The following is a 16,023-nucleotide window of genomic DNA, read 5'->3' as shown; positions in this document are numbered from 1 at the left end:
TGCTTAAATGTTTGACCACTAATTTTAGGGTTTTAAATTCTACGTCAAGATGTTGCACTTCACAATGCTTGCTCAAGGAATATCAGTGATGAGACAGGATGGAAAAACATGAGACTTGTTTGTTTTTTTCAGTGGCTAGTGAGTTAAAAATTCATGTAATGTTTGGGAATTCCATGTCTTGGGAGGAGGAATGGGGCAGATACATGTAAGTGACTAATTTAGTCAAATTGAAAAAAAGGCTAAAAGCCCCAGCCAGATAAAATGTGTCAAGTTTTTATTAGGAAAGAAATTATATTAATGTTCAAGCTGGTAGTTTCAAAGTATGCCACCTAATTGTTCTGTTTGAGCTCAATTTACAAAAATTAGTGAACTGAAGATGTAGGATTTTGTTTACGATGACTTTGTGCCATTTGGAGAGAGCAATTTAGGAACAGCGAAGGAAATAGGAATTATGAACAATAAGGTACTGATTGCAGTCAGTGGGGAAGGAATATTAAGGAGGTGCTCACTAATGAGCAAGGTATTAAAGGCAGGAAATTCTTGCATTTTTTTATGTCTCTACATAATCCAGAGTTTCTTGTCACCCCATCCCTTCTATTGCCTTGTAAATTATATGTATCACTGAGTATATATATAGTGACTTTGGCTGACATCAATTTTCTGTTAAATGAGGGTAATATATCTACAAAATCTTTCTTAAAAGAGTGCATTATTAAGACAATAAAATGAAAACACAAAGTAAGGACATGTCAGAAGACAGTTTGTCTGCACACAATTAACATCATTTGCACACAGTTAGTGTCCTTTGCACGCAATTAATGTCTTTTGTGCCTATGCCTGATTATGCATCTTTAATTGTAGGACCACGTGCAGAACAGTTTGTGCCTAGCTCAGTCCATAGGATGGACATTGCTGCCTTAGTATAAAGCTCTTCAGTATTACATCTTTTCATTATTGTTTAGTGTGTAGGTATGTAGACCACTCAGATACTGTAAAAAGAAAGAATTCCTCATTTTGGCGTGGGTTTTTCTATAATGTTTTTACTATAATGAACATGTGAATAACTTGGCTGTAATTTTTTGTTCCAAATAGCAGATCTATGTGGCTTTGTTATGCATCTTAGGCTACATTTTCCCCTAGAGAAGTTGAATATATTTATATCTGCTAATTTGGATGGCAGATTGAAAGAGTTACAAAAATACTCTGACTCACTTTAAAAGGTTGCACTGATATTACAGTTCTTCCTTCACTCTGTTGTAGTTGTGAGTGCACAATCTATGTAGAAATTAAGGCTGAATTTTTACAGGTGAGAGAAAACACCAAGATTTTAACAGTAAGATTAAGAATTAAAAAAAAAAATTAAGAAAAAATTTACTATGTGCCCTACCCAGTATCCTTAAGGAACTTCATGAAAGAAGTGAAACTAGAACTCTTTTGCAGGCTGTTGCTCAGCTACCATAACTAAGTGCTTTTCTTGTGCCACAAGCCATCCACAACCTTTTCAATACTTTTTTTTTCCCCTCTATAAATTTAGGTGCAGTCTTACAGGTAAGAGTTTCCTTTAATGCAGTGACTCCTCCTAAAAGATCTATTTTATGCACAAAATCCACATTTGATCTCTAATCCTTGTGTTTTAGTGCACACGTATGTGTGTGCCTCCTCATTCCTTTATCTCTGTCTCTGTGTCCCTGTGTTGCCTTGTATTTGTCTGACTGTATCATTTCCTTTTGTCAGGGAGAAAAAGGAAAAGGCAGACCTCCCAAACTGCAGGTTTAAAGCCTTTGTGGCTACATAGAGAGTGCTGATATTTGAGCTGGCTGAGTGATAGTGATACAGCACTGGGTGTCAGAGGACAGTGTACTTTTCCTCCTCGTAATCTTCATCCAATTTCAGTTGCCTCAGACTTCTGACTTTTTGTTCAAGTTGGTATTTTTAGCCACTCCCACTCTTCATCCCTCCTCGTCCCTTTTGCCTAGTTTTTCCTGATACCTCTCCCTTCACCATTTTGTGTGTCTCAGCATCTGAGTTCCCTCAGCTCTTTATCCAATATTAGTGCCCAGGTTTGGTTAATTGGCCCTTGAAGTGTCATCCATGCTCCTCCTCAGCTTCCATCTCCATCCATGGTTTCTCCTCCCAGTCTCATCAGACTGCTTGACTCAGTGAATCCCTTTTGTGTCTTTGCCCCTTACTTGTCCATCTGCCTGTGTAGTGGATACTCCTACTCCCCAGGTGATTAAGTGACAGTAGTACCATGAACCTTAGGGATGTCTGCTTCTGTTCCAGTGGCTTTTTGTGCTTAGGCTTAGAGAATTTATTACAGACTTCCTCCCTCTAATCCTTGTCAGATGAAGGAATCTTCGCAGAAGGTACATGATGTTCAGTCAGTGCTCAAAGTTGGAGAGTATCAGTCATGGTCAATAAGAGTAGGTTTTTCTGTGATTTTTCACTGACAAACTTCTGGAAGTGTTTTACATTAAAAAAAAAAAAAAAAAGTCTTCTCAAGCTTGGTGACATCTGTATAGGTCTGCAGCAAAAGAGCAGAAGTTGCATCCCCCACACTAAAACTCCTGACAAATTGCAAGTCCCATGAATGAGGTTGTTTTTAAGATGAGCAAAATGTTTTCCTTAATGACTTTTCTGTTCTGAGAAATGGCTGGGAAGTTTTGTCTAAGTGTCCCAAAAGTATATAAGAGAATTTAGTAGTCTTTGTAAACAGTGTCCATTCACATCCCTTTTTTGATAAAAACAAAGTTTTTGCGCTGACAAAAACTTTGGTGTGCACTTGGCTGTGGTACCAATAGAGAACTTTTGTCAACATATGACAGCCCAAGACTGTCATCCAAATTTTGGCCTCCCTGTGGATGTGCCTACCTGTGAGCTGTGTTTAAATTCCAGCTGCAGGCAGTGGAGGTCTGGCCAGTGTTGTCAGTGGAGCCTGAAAATGGACTCCCACTGTTTGGCTGACTGAATTGCCATGAAGTAAATTCCATAAAATGACTAAGCCTTATTAAGCGTAATGAAATTTGGATGTCCTCGTCAAGCCTTGTGTCATTTGGAAGCACAGTGTGACTGTATGGGCAGTAAATTCTACTTTTACTTCAAATGGCTTTATAAATGTACTCTAAGACATAACCTATGGAATGCTTGGACTACTTTAGAATCCCTATTTATGATTCAGGAATGTAGGAGCTGTGCTGGATTGCACAGAAAGTTGTCTTCATCTCAGTATGTACTGCAATGACCAGTAACAGATGCCTAGAGAAGATCATTAAACAACAAGCATGTAGCAATGTTTTCCTCAATTATTTTTTCTCAAGCCTCCAACAATTTGTGGCTCAGCTTGTGCTCTGCCAACACAAAGAAATGTCTACACATACTTCTTAAGACCTTCCGAGCATGAATCAAATGGAACTGGCACAATAGTCTGTTTTCTGAGCCTGCCAAAAAGCAGCCTCAAACCAAAGCTGATGATTTCTGTTCTTGCCTTGTTTGTCCTGGAGTTGCTGATGCTGAAGCCTAATAACCACAGTTTAAATTACATTAAACATTATTGACCTTCTTGTTGTTGACAGTCTAACTAAACAACAGGCTCGTGCGTGCTCTTCTGCCACGGTGGATATTAGATGGGAATTAAGGGTTGTTAGCTGTGGGAAAGCTTAGCCTCACTCTAAACATTTACATTATCCTAAATCTTGCAGCAAGCGAGGAGGTGAATAAAAAAAACCCCTTTTTCTTCATGAAAGTGTGAAAAAAGCACCAAAGACAGAGTCTGTGAGGGAAATCATATGCATGCAGTTATTCCACTAGCTTATGTAATGATGAGGAGAACACAGCTTTTAGGCACCCAAACCCTTCTGTGAAACTTCTGAATAAACAGGGCTTGGGAACATTTCAGATTATATGAGGAAGAATTTGTTTACCATAAAGTTTGCATGTTTTCCTCTGCCTATTTCAGGTTTCAAATAAAAAATGGTACCTTACTTAGCAAACTTGATTCCTGCAAGTTTTTAACCTATTCACGACTATCACAAAAAACACCCCTGAAAAAATGGATGCTTTCTTCTCCGAATTCTTAAATGCCTTGATATCAACATGATTTATTTAATGACATTTTTAATGAAGGTGCAAAGGAGAGGCAGCTGATGGGAATGAGAAACAAAGTAGTGACTTGTAGAGAGCCTTAAATTTTCACCCTGAAAGGGAGTTCTGCTTTCTACGTTGATTACATGTGTTGACTCACTGTGTTAAGGTTTGAGGAAGAAGAACTGATCTCTGATCGACTCGCTTATTATAAATTGAAGTAATTTCCAAATTTGTGACATGAGTCATATAAAATTAAAACGCTAGAAGGTAATATCCAGCACTCCTGGAAAGGTGTTCTGTTTAGTACTTCTAATCAGTAGCTCAGTCGAAAGCCATTAATTGTTATGTTGCCATCTTACTGCATTGTGCTGTTTAGTGCTTTATGGCACTCAAACCAGTGTATTTGACATGAGAGGTGCTAATGGTAATTAGTGTCTGCAAGCAATAGAAAGCATTTTCTAGATGATGGAGTAATCAATGAAGATCATCACAATTAGCAGAGAACATTTTTCATTAATCACTGTTTACATGAAAATTTCTTTGTGCTCTCATTAATGACTGTTTGTTAAGGTCTAGTTCTCTTCAGTTACAGGTTTGTGTGGCAGCATTTCTCAGTAGCTAAACAGTCTGAAATTTGTTCTTACAGGTAATACATTAAATTGTTTCACCAAGGACAGATGGCTTGTGTGTATTTTTGGGTACCCTATAATAAAATTGAAATTTCTTACTCTCATAGGTATTGTCAACTGATCTTTTTTAAAGAAAAAGTACATAATCAGTTGAAAACCTTTTGTCATTTTACTTAAAAACATTTTGCAATTCCTAGTAGTAACATTTAGGTTTAGGACACTAACCAGGTTGCAAAGTACTTATTCAAAGACCATATTTTAGCCTTTAATGTCTGCTTTCTAAGGGTTGTTACTTCTCCAGTTGCTGAGACAGTAATACTGTAAAGTAATTCTAAGAGCAATAAAATAATGATAAAACATGACTTCTGATTAGTTCTTGGTCCTATCTGGATAAAATCTTACATTATCTTATAGGCATCTTTTTCTAATCTGAACTTGAATGTGATTTTGGAGTACTCTAAAGTATGGAGCAGCAGGAAAGTTCAAAATATGTAAACAATAAGCTGCTGCTCTTGTCACCATTTTCCAGTTCAGCCATCTATTTCCATTAAAGCCAGTAGGATTTGTGACATTCAGCTGACACGAACAAGGCAGAGATAATGCTTTTGTTTAGCTGGTTTTGGTGCAAGTACAGTTGTAGCAAGGAGGTACAAGTTTTTGTCTAAGTGGAAATCTTCTGAGTGGTTTCTGCCACTCTATTTCATGGAAGATGTTCTCCCATAGAGCTAGAACACAGATGAGGTGACTGGTTAAGTTTTCTTATGTTTTCTGTTAGTTCACTTGGTTCTTCCTCTTTCACTGTATTTGTACAATGTCATATTTGAGCCAATGGGATTAGTAAATAAAGAGAATTTTAAAATTAAATTTGAAAGATGGCATAGCTTTTGCTTTTAAAAATTAGTTCTTTTTCTGTCTGAAAAAGCAGATTTAAAAAAAGGGCCAAGTAGAAAGAGGAGTGGACAGTTTTAAATGATGGAAATCACCATAGTAAGACGTAGCAGAGGCAGGGATGGCCTCAGAGCTTTCTTGCTATGCACAAGGAACTTGCTGAAGGGAGCAGTTAGTAATCAGTGAAAGACTTTCTGAGTAGGAAAATAGTCTGCTAGCTTTGCTTTAGTTTATTTCCTTGAATGCACTATGAATAAGTAATGAACTATCTCCACAGCTTTCTGACACCTTGTAAAGTTGGGGGTTTTTTCCCTGTAGAACAGGAATGTAAAATTATGTGATCCATAAACAAAACAGTGTTTGTCTTGCTTTGACAGCTTACCATTTTCCAATACCTGCCCTTTGAATACTCAGATTCAGCTTCCACCCCCCTCACATAACACCTTTTTTTGTGCTCTTGCTGATGAAACCAGAGACTCCAGACTGTCCATGGCTCTGATACTCTCCTCATATGGACATGCATTTCATGGGCAATATGATTTATTCCTTCATTCCATCTCCTGTGGTCACGATTCCATATTTTAGCAATAGTAAAGCAGTATTTGTTACTGATTTTATTTAGCAGTGCTTTTAATTTTTTTGTTTAATTTCATATGCTTTTGCTGTTCCTTTGGGGTCATAGCATGGGGCCTGCCTTCAGAAGAGTGTTGGCTTCTAGTACTGGAAAAGTAACTCTTCTTACCAACATCTGCTGCCAAAAAAATCCCTTTGGGCATTGGTTTCTTCAGACTGCTTTATCTCGCTTACAAATTCAGCAAATGTTGATATTCTGTGCTTTTTATTTGCTTCAGATGATATATACCACGTTGTTTTCAAAGTGTGTGTTTTACTTATCTGCCAAATGCTTTTCATTGCCAGTGCAGTTTAGCAGATGGGTTTGAAGGGTTCAATTACTTGCAATTTGGGCTTCCATTTTTCCTCCAGCATCTTTATGTGGTTCCTTAAATCAACATCAACATTTTTCAAGGTTTTTTAGTAATCCTGTAGTTTGCTCATTTCTAATAATTTCATCATTTAGTCATAGAACATGTGGGAAAAGTTACATTTTGATTTTATATTTGACGTACCATGGTTGATCAGTGGTTTTGAAAAACAGATGTGGTATTTAAAAATGCCATTTATATTGCTGTTTATTCCATTATTCCTAGCTTTTAATAAATGTTGGATTATTTGAGTGCTTTCATAATTTTTTTTTCCTGATTAAATAGTTATTAAGGGTCAGTGATGGGATCCAACAAAGTCTTCTTGAATACTTTTTTGAGGGTTACATTTTGGACCTTAGCTCCTCCCAAGTTCCCCTTCCTTTTTTTTTTTTTGTACTGAGTAAAATCTTATAAAAAAGTGTGGCCTGTAAGAGTTGGGTTTTACCTAAACCTGGTCCTTCTCCATAGGTTTTTGCAATGTCAGAGACAAACTAGGTCAGTGGGTTGTGTGTGGCTCAGTGTGGAGCTGCAGTTTGTGAAGTTGGAGGCTCTGGACTATATTTTCATGGTTTCATATCTAACGTTCAGGATTTACCTTGTGTAACATCCTCAGCAAGTGTTCACTGAAGGTACCATTTCCTAAAAGGAGTTTCTTGCAGGACTTAGGTTTTCTTGGCTGTCGCTAAATGTAATTACTGTTGCTTCTGCCCTGCCCTGCCTCAGGAGCTCCATGTTACTGTTTGCTTATCTTGTACCCCCTCCTCTCATCTGCATTTCAGCTGGTAAAGTAACAGGATCCACCTTTCCCATGCTGTTAGAAGGTGTTGTACACATGGGTAGAGGTGAGATGTCCTGCAAATCAGAGGACTGGACTAAGCATTGCAGCCTGAAAGCTTGGCAGTAGTTCTCCTTGGTGACCTCCTTCAATTTCTGTGCCAGAGCATTTTATCTTTTTACACTGCAGTTCTGTTTAGCATACACTAATATTTTTTCTGTCTCTTGTCCATTGGTTGTGGTGCAGGCAGATGTTTTCCTGAAGATGTTAATTTCATCTGGTTTTAAAGAATATCAGTGTAGCTGTTGACACAGGCAGCTTTGTGATTTGTATTTTCATATGGGCTGCTTTTGATATCTGTGTACTTGTAGTAGCACTATTTCATGCCTAATTTCATGCCAGACTTTGAAACAGAGAAGAATTATGGTAATAAATACTGTCTCTATTCTAAGAATTAAGCAGATGCAGTACATAACTTTTCTTTGATTTGGTTTATGTTCATATTTGGATGTTACTTGACACTTTAGCTAGTAATCAAACATGCCAGTGTTAGTATTATATTTTTGTTGTGAAAAATGAGAGTCCCTGAGCTCAGTTGTTGCTGTTTATTATGTACACCTTCCTGTGAGCCACTGACCTGTTTTTTCTTAAGTTTACTCAAAATCTGACAGTGCTGTGCCTTAAAAAGTATTGTTGCCTTGGTGAAAAAGTGCAAAAGCATGTTAGAGTGCTTCGGGGACTGTAATGAATCCGAGAAAGAAAAAAGACTGATTAACTGAATCAGAAAGGTGTGGGTGATTTTTTTACAAGCAGACTGATAGACTCTGCTCCCTCTTGGCTACAGAACTGGAGGATCATTGCATGGTTCTTTCTGAGAAATTATTTCTCTGGTGTCTAATAATAATTGTGCTTATTTATGACTTTCCAAAGTTTGGTGGTGATATCTGTGTAGTCTTAAAAGGCAAGATGAGAAGAAAGTGCAAGGTTATATAAGGCATTATTGTCCCAGAGAGAATTGTATAATGCCAGTAAGATTTTTGGGAGAGCATCATACTTGATTTCCATTTGCATTTCTGATTACAGTGTCTGTGGTTTTACATTACAGCTTACAGAGCCATGTGGTTTTTAGTCATAACCTATTGACAGCATGGTGTAATCTGTCCTTATTTTCAGAATACGTCTCCAAGCCTCGTTACTGAAGGCATAGCTCAAGTTAGATAACAGAACAAAAATGTTTTACTGTGACAAGAAGAATCTTAATCATCAGAGCATATTTAGAGTGGGTTTCATTAAACATTTTGTGTTGGAAGGATTTGGGAATGCCACTGAAAGACACCATCCACCATCCTTCTTCTCAGTATTCACCACCTTCTACTGGCCAAGGTGTTCACCTGCTAAATGAAGGAGGGGAGCAGATCTGGCTGAAAAATTACAAGAAAAAGTAATTTTTTAATAACTATGTTATGTTTTTTTTTCAGCGATGTGCATTTTGTAAGCACCTTGGAGCCACTATCAAATGCTGTGAAGAGAAATGTACCCAGATGTACCATTACCCCTGTGCTGCTGGAGCAGGCACATTTCAGGATTTCAGTAACTTGTCCCTCCTTTGTCCAGACCACATTGATCAGGCTCCTGAAAGATGTAAGTACACAGTGTTCAAATGACACAGTTAGTAGCAGGTTTTATGAAAACTGCTCTGTTATAGGATCATCTTAAGTCTGCATTTAGATCCACTTTTGCAGTTCATGTACCCAAAATTCACGTGTGTTTGGGGATAGGAAAGATGTGAGTTCATACTATTCTGTTTTTTAACACCAGCAGTGCTGCACAGCTAAGTATTTTTGTGTTAATGACAGGACATGGGAGAGGTTTACTGGAAAGGCTTGTCTTCTGTGAGGTTTTAGTTCAAATTGGTAGACCTGCTTTTCCTAACTCAAGTTAGAGCAACCTTCTTGAAAACACTTCAGGTAAAAAATAGGTTTAGGTCCGTTAGGAGCTTTATTTTGTACTTGTTCCACAGAGGAGTTGGTTCCAAAGCTATCACCTTTATCTTGAGCAGAATAAAAGTGTTTCTTTTTGTAAGACTTCATTAAGGTTTAAAATGAATGTACTTTTGTTATGAGAAGATTAGTTGAGAAAACCGAATTAAAGTAGTAGCTATTAAAAATATTAATTAAATTTGAATTTCATAAGCATGATCGAGTTTTGTATGCATAAGAACTACTAAATTTTTTGTGTTCATTGAATTGTTCATAATTTTCAACAAAATAATAATTGAATTTTTTTTTTTTTTTTAGCAAAGGAAGAAGCAAATTGTGCAGTGTGCGACAGCCCTGGAGACCTCTTAGATCAACTCTTTTGTACTACCTGTGGCCAGCACTACCATGGGATGTGTCTGGACATTCAAGTGACACCTTTAAAAAGAGCAGGTTGGCAGTGTCCTGATTGCAAAGTGTGCCAGAACTGCAAGTAAGTGAGGCTTACAGGACATGGAGGAGGATGGTGTGAGATTTATGTGCTGTGATTTTGAAATGCCTATTTTATTAAGTGTTTTGGGGTTTTTTCAAAAAGCGTAGATCATTTGCCCAACTCATATTTGTTAAGATGCTGCATTATGTAGCTGAGCAAACCCTTGTGTTGGAAACTTTCTTCTAAAAGAGCTGAGCTGGAAGTCCTGCTTGTTTTACCCCCAGTTACCATTATCTTGGCAGGTTCTAGAAAGCAGCAAAACACTCTGATTTTTCATCCCTTTATACAGGAGGATTTTTCTCACATTTACCAAATAAATAAATTTAATGTAGTGCCTTTACAGTCTGGGAACCTCTGCTTTTACTCAGAGGCAGTTCCACAGTGCCTTTACCTAGGCAGATCTCCTGCTTTAAACCCCCTCCTATTTCCTAATGTCTTTCAGAGGCAGATAGAAGAGTAATTACGAAAATAAAACTGTGGCTTAGTTGAGCAAAGAAAAAAAGTGACATGAGTGACCATGATTGAATAGTTGTACCAGACATATACAGAGCAAATGAAACTCAATTGCTGTGGTACTGTAAGGGCTCACTTAGAAAATTCTGACTGTTTGTGTGCTTCTTCTCTTGTAACTTAATCTGATGGGCACTGCAGGGTTCTTCTGCCTGCTTGTTTTTCTGAAGGACTTACTGAAAATAAATAAGAGTTTTATTCAGCTTTAGTCAGATCAGCTGGGACTGTATGAAGAAAAAAACCCACTTTACTACTGCCTTGTGTATCTGATCTGTCTTTCCTGTTTCCCAAGCAGAACACTTGCTTTTGCTAGCATTCACTGAACCCCCTTGCAGAAAGGTTGTTCCCTGATCACACACAGCAGATAGCAAATCTCAGCAGTGGAGCTGCAATAGAGAAGCACATTATAAAAAATATCCTGAAAAATGCTGTACTGGGTAATTACAGCATCTGCTAACAAACCTTCTCTCTAGTGGAAAAATAGAAGAAAATGTGATGTGTTCACTCCCAGTCCATGGGACCTGGTGAGATACCTCAGCAGGTCCTGAGGGAACTGGTGGATGAAGTGGCTAAGCCACTGTCCATCATCTTTGAGTAGTTGTGGCAGTCTGGTGAAGTTCCCACTGACTGGAACAGGGGAAACGTAGGCCCCATTTTTAAAAAGGAAAATAAGGAAGAGCTGGGGAACCACAGGCCAGTCAGTCTCACCTCCTTGCCTGTCAGGGTCATGGAGCAGATCCTCCTAGAAAGTGTGCTGAGACACATGAAACAAGAGGAGGTGGTGGTGACAGACAGCATGACTTCTCTGAGGGCAAATCCTGCTTGAAGAATGTGGTGCCTGCTGTGATCCAGTTACTGAGTTGGTGGATGAGGGAAGAGCAGCTGCTGTCAGCTACCTGGACTTGTGCAAAGTGTTCAGCACTGTCCAACACAATATCCTTGTCTCTAAACTGGAGAAACATGGATTTGACAGATGGAGCACTCGGTGGAGTAGGAATCCAAGAGTTGGGATCAAGGGTTCAAGTGGAGACCAGTGATGAGTGTTGATCCTCAGGGGTCAGAGCTGGGAGCAGTGCTGTTAAAGATCTTTGTCATGACATGGACAGTGGGGTCGAGGGCACCCTCAGCAGGTTTGTCAGTGACACCGTGATGTGTGGGGCAGTTGATGCTGAAGAGAAGGGACACCATGCAGAGGGACTGGGCAGGCTGGAGAGGTGGGGCTGTGTGAACCTCATGAACTTCAACAAGGCCAAGTGCAAAATCCTGCACCTGGGTTGGTGCAATCCCAAGCACAAGTCCAGGCTGGGCAGAGAGCACTTGGCAAGAGGTTGCCCAGAGAAGCCATGGATGCCTTACCCTGAGAGAGTTCAAGGCCAGGCTGGATGGGGCTTTGAGCAGCCTGGTCTAGTGGGAGGTGTCCCTGCCCATGGAACTGGATGATCTTTAAGGTCCCTTTCAATCCAAACCATTCTTTGATTCTGTAATTACTTACTGCAATATGGCAATTTTTCACCACTATCGGAAAAGTAGCATTTTAAGCATGACTCCATGCAAAAAGAGGGTTTTTTAAAATACCAGATCTCCCAGGTAATGAGGTAGTATCCAATGCATGTAATGCCATATACTAATGTCTAATATTCGTAATGCAGAGCTTTATCTAGGCGAATCTTGTTGCATGTTTACATTAATTTATTTAAACTAAGGCAGAACACAATGTCTTTAGATATTACCAGACTATTTGTCTTATTCTCTGCAAATTTGTTTTATCACTGGAACCTGTTGTGGAACTCTGTAATACATCATTGTTGAAAAATTGAAATCTCTTCCTTTAATGTTTGTTTTTTGCTCTTGCAGTCATATTGGCTGACATTGTAGGAGCTCTGATAGTCAGACTTGATGGCTCCTTTTTTCCTTTGGAAAAATTACAGTCAGACTGTAGAAACAAGTACAATTGGATGTTCTCTTCAGAAAGAAATCAAATGTATATTGCAGATTTTGAACATATTTCAGTACAGAAATGCCATTAAATCTGTCTAAATGTGTGTAAGTGAAAGTGGGCCAGTACCTAGAATTCAGAATGGTTGCACAGGCTCAAGTCTTGGTGAATAAACACAGTGGTGTGCAACCATATTTAAAAATAAATTTGAAAGCATTGTCTCTGGAGATCTTTGTAAGTAGTATTTGTATATTTTTATGTGCTCACCTGTACCTTCCTGTTTAGACTTTTCATGAAAGAGGTATTTTGTTGCTTCTTATTGAAGTAATCTTTGATCACTTGTTACTTAGACATTCTGGGGAAGACAACAAGATGCTGGTGTGCGATACGTGCGACAAAGGCTACCACACTTTCTGTCTACAACCAGTTATGGATGCCGTACCAACAAATGGTTGGAAATGTAAAGTAAGTGGAAAGGTTTCAGAGTAATTCCTTGTCATCTATGAGGGCCCAAACTTCATTATCCACGTGATGCTGTTCCGGGTGTATTGTGGATGGCTGTTGCTGTGTAACATTATGTATAATTTCTGAAGGAATCCCACTTGGATGTAAATCCTGTGGCTCTACAGCCGTGTTGTGAGGAGAGCTGTCAGTGCAATGGCTGAAGCAGCCTGTATGGCACAGTAAATCAGCCTCCATACGTGGAAGGGGAGTATAGGATCCAGGGGGAGTGGATAACTTTCAGTTAATAACAGCTGGCCTCATGATATAATGGGAAATAAAATGGAAACTCAAAGCTATATAGTAGTATATGTAATCTATACTTGAAGTCTCTTTATATTCAAATCCTTGCTTGCTGAAACAGCAGCTCTGCACCTCATGGGTTCCGTTGCATTTGAGGAGGGCAGGATGAGTTTGTGTTTTTATCAGTAACTTTGTAAGTTATTTCAGTGTAACGAGGGAAATCCCTGTATATGAGGTGTATGTGATGTTAAATCAGTGTGTGGCAGTCATAGGGATAACTGAGATCAGCAGTAAAAAAGTTTGGTCTTGTAAGAAATACTCCTTTCAAGTCAGGGAGTACTGCCTGGAAACTTCTTGCTATTGTGCAGGTTATTCATGCTCTGCTATCAGATCTTGGATAACTTCTTGTGTTATCAAGGATGAAAGCTATTAGATTTAATTCAAAACAGGGAAATGTCAGTTAATGGCAGTTCTATTACATTGTGAAATATCATAATTAACTACTAAATTCTTGTGATCTCTAGAACTGTAGAGTATGTGCTGAGTGTGGCACACGAACAAGTTGTCAGTGGCACCATAATTGTTTGGTATGTGACAGTTGTTACCAACAGCAAGACAGTTTATCTTGTCCTTTCTGTGAAAAACTGTGCCTCCAAGACTTCCAGAAAGATATGTTGCATTGTCACATGTGCAAAAGGTAAGAATCCAGCTTTTTGTTCATTTATATTAAAATGCATAAAGCTTATGATGAGCTGTGTGACACTGATGTGTTTCTGGGAAGGATGTGCACTGTGTTTGATGTACAGTGCCACAGAATCTTGTGCAGCTCCTTGATCCTTCATTCCTAAGTACAGAGAACAATAGTAGGTAGCTTTATTTTAATCCTAGAAAATAAGTATTCATTGGCAGTTACTTAGGGTACCTGGCATAGTTGCTTGCTGCAGCTGCTTGCATTGTACCTGTTTTGTGAGGAAGCAGGCTAGAAAAGTCATTGTCCTAAAGTTTAAAGTCTACTGTTTGCAGCCATCTGGGGTTTTTTGGTCTTTTTTTAATTTTCAAGTTTGTCTTCTCCTTAATTTTATGTGTTTTTCTATTCTAGTAATTAAAAAAAATTAAAAATAAACTATTTTGAACATTACAAGAATGTAAGCTATGTTTCATATTCAGTTGTATCTCACTGTGCAACATTATGATGATGCTCTGCATCTTGTGGAATCTGATTGGCTTTGGGGACAATTTAGGTCTTCATGTTTAAGTTTGTTCACTGCTTGACATACTGACATATCATGCTTATGCCTCTAAAGTTATCCATAATAAAGCATTGGTTGAAAATCTTTATTTCCCCATAAGAATGGAAAACAATGCTATTTTTGATTTATTTTTGTTACGGTGCTTTATGTTTTTATTATAAAAATCATAGTCACAATAAATTAAATCACAATAAATTAATCTCCCCAGGTGGATTCACATAGAATGTGACAGATATCCAGGTAGTGAATTGGAGTCTCAATTGAAAGACTACATCTGCACTCTTTGTAGACAAGGAGAAGGGGATCAGACTCAGTCTTGTGATGTAATGAACACTTCTGAACTCATTCCTGAACCTGACAGTATAACAGGTAATCAAACTTCACAGTTCCAAAATGCTGACATCCAGTATAACATCTGCAGCTCTCTAACCAAGTCTTTTGTGAACCAGCCACTCAAGTTCTACTCTGTGGAGTTCATCCCTTCCTTTATCTAACAGCAGCTGCTCCAGCAGTCCATGGGGGGCTGGCTTCTCTTTCTGGTTTCAGATCCTGTATACAAACATCGGCTAGTGAGCACCTTAATTATGGCTCTCAACCTTCCAGCTCCAGCCTCTCAGCCTCTAGCTGTAAATGTCTCTTATGTTTTTTTGGATGTGGTACAGTTCATAAATGTATTCATTTGACAGCCTGGCTGTTTCACTCATTTGTGCCTGGTAGATATTCCTGGAAACACCCATTTCTCCTGTTTCTCTCTTGCTGCTGATCAGTCTCATTCTCCTCACTATGTCCAGGAAGGACACAGCAGTGGGAGCTGGACTGTGTTCAAGGGATAGGTGTATATTTAACTAGACAGCTTTTAATTGGTGTCCTTTTTTGAGTGTAATATATGATCAGTGATCTTGTTTCTGAGAGATTCCTGTCTTAAGTGGACAAATCAAGCAGAAGGTAGAAAGTTGTGGAAAAATGTAAAGTATTTTTTAGAAAATCGGTGAGTAAGGAAGCACAGAGAACTTGAATCTGCTGATCTGAGTCCACAAGAGCTGTGTAGTAAACTCATAACTAAATGCTTTTGTGTATTTCACACCAAGTGCTCTGTTTGGCAGTACCTACACTCATCCAGGCTGAATTTCCCTGGAGAAGTGTATCTGTGGTTAAATTCAGAAGCAAGGTAGAATTTAACAGATGAACTGCACAACCACTGCCATGTGCATTTTGGGCTTAAGCAGCAGTGCTTGTGCATTGATCTTTTGTTGTGTATAAGTATCTGTGGTTTTGAAAGCCTGGTGAATTTTGGCAGGAAAGGGGAGGTGTTGGACTACAACAAAACTCTAACGTTTGTGTTCAAACTGATGTTTTGTATAAAGAAGTAATTCCCTTGGATGTTAGCCTGTACATTACCTTTTGAGAAAAGTAAAGACATGATGGAAAAGGTGCTCTAGAGGAAGGGCAGGTAAATGTCTGTAAACAAGTTCACTTTGTCAGTGAACAGAGGCACTACGTTAGGAAGAGTGGCCACTTCAGCCTCTGCAGATCACTTCCCTTCTGAAAGCTCAGGAGAGGCTGTGGACTCCCAGGCAGTGTACTTAGTGCATTCTGAAGATATCCAAAACGAAATTTACACTGGGACAGCTGCCAGTCTCCTACAAAACCCCCTTTTGAATAGGCAGCAGGTTTATCTGGAAGGCTAAAGTTTTAAGTAATGCCTCTGTTAGGATTTCTAGCTGGTAGAAGCATTGACAACCATGCTGTTCTCCCA

General features: G+C 38.8%; 1 protein-coding gene across 11 annotated transcripts in view; it reads left to right on the top strand.

Moving 5' to 3' along the window:
* The window catches only part of KMT2C (lysine methyltransferase 2C), a 192,015-nt gene that overhangs the window by 95,854 nt on the left and 80,138 nt on the right, over window positions 1-16,023 (top strand). For all 11 annotated transcript variants that reach the window (XM_085050232.1, XM_085050238.1, XM_085050243.1 and 8 more), the window contains 5 exons: window positions 8,837-8,999; window positions 9,656-9,827; window positions 12,624-12,738; window positions 13,542-13,714; window positions 14,476-14,636. In XM_085050232.1, the coding sequence (XP_084906358.1) occupies window positions 8,837-8,999; window positions 9,656-9,827; window positions 12,624-12,738; window positions 13,542-13,714; window positions 14,476-14,636 (784 nt within the window). The remainder of the gene's footprint in view (window positions 1-8,836; window positions 9,000-9,655; window positions 9,828-12,623; window positions 12,739-13,541; window positions 13,715-14,475; window positions 14,637-16,023) is intronic.

Source organism: Lichenostomus cassidix, chromosome 2, assembly GCF_008360975.1.
Source record: "Lichenostomus cassidix isolate B80296 chromosome 2, HeHo_3.0, whole genome shotgun sequence".
Lineage (NCBI taxonomy): Eukaryota > Metazoa > Chordata > Aves > Passeriformes > Meliphagidae > Lichenostomus > Lichenostomus cassidix.
The sequence above is the reverse complement of the archived record's forward strand: the minus strand, read 5'-3'. Positions and strand labels throughout refer to the sequence as shown.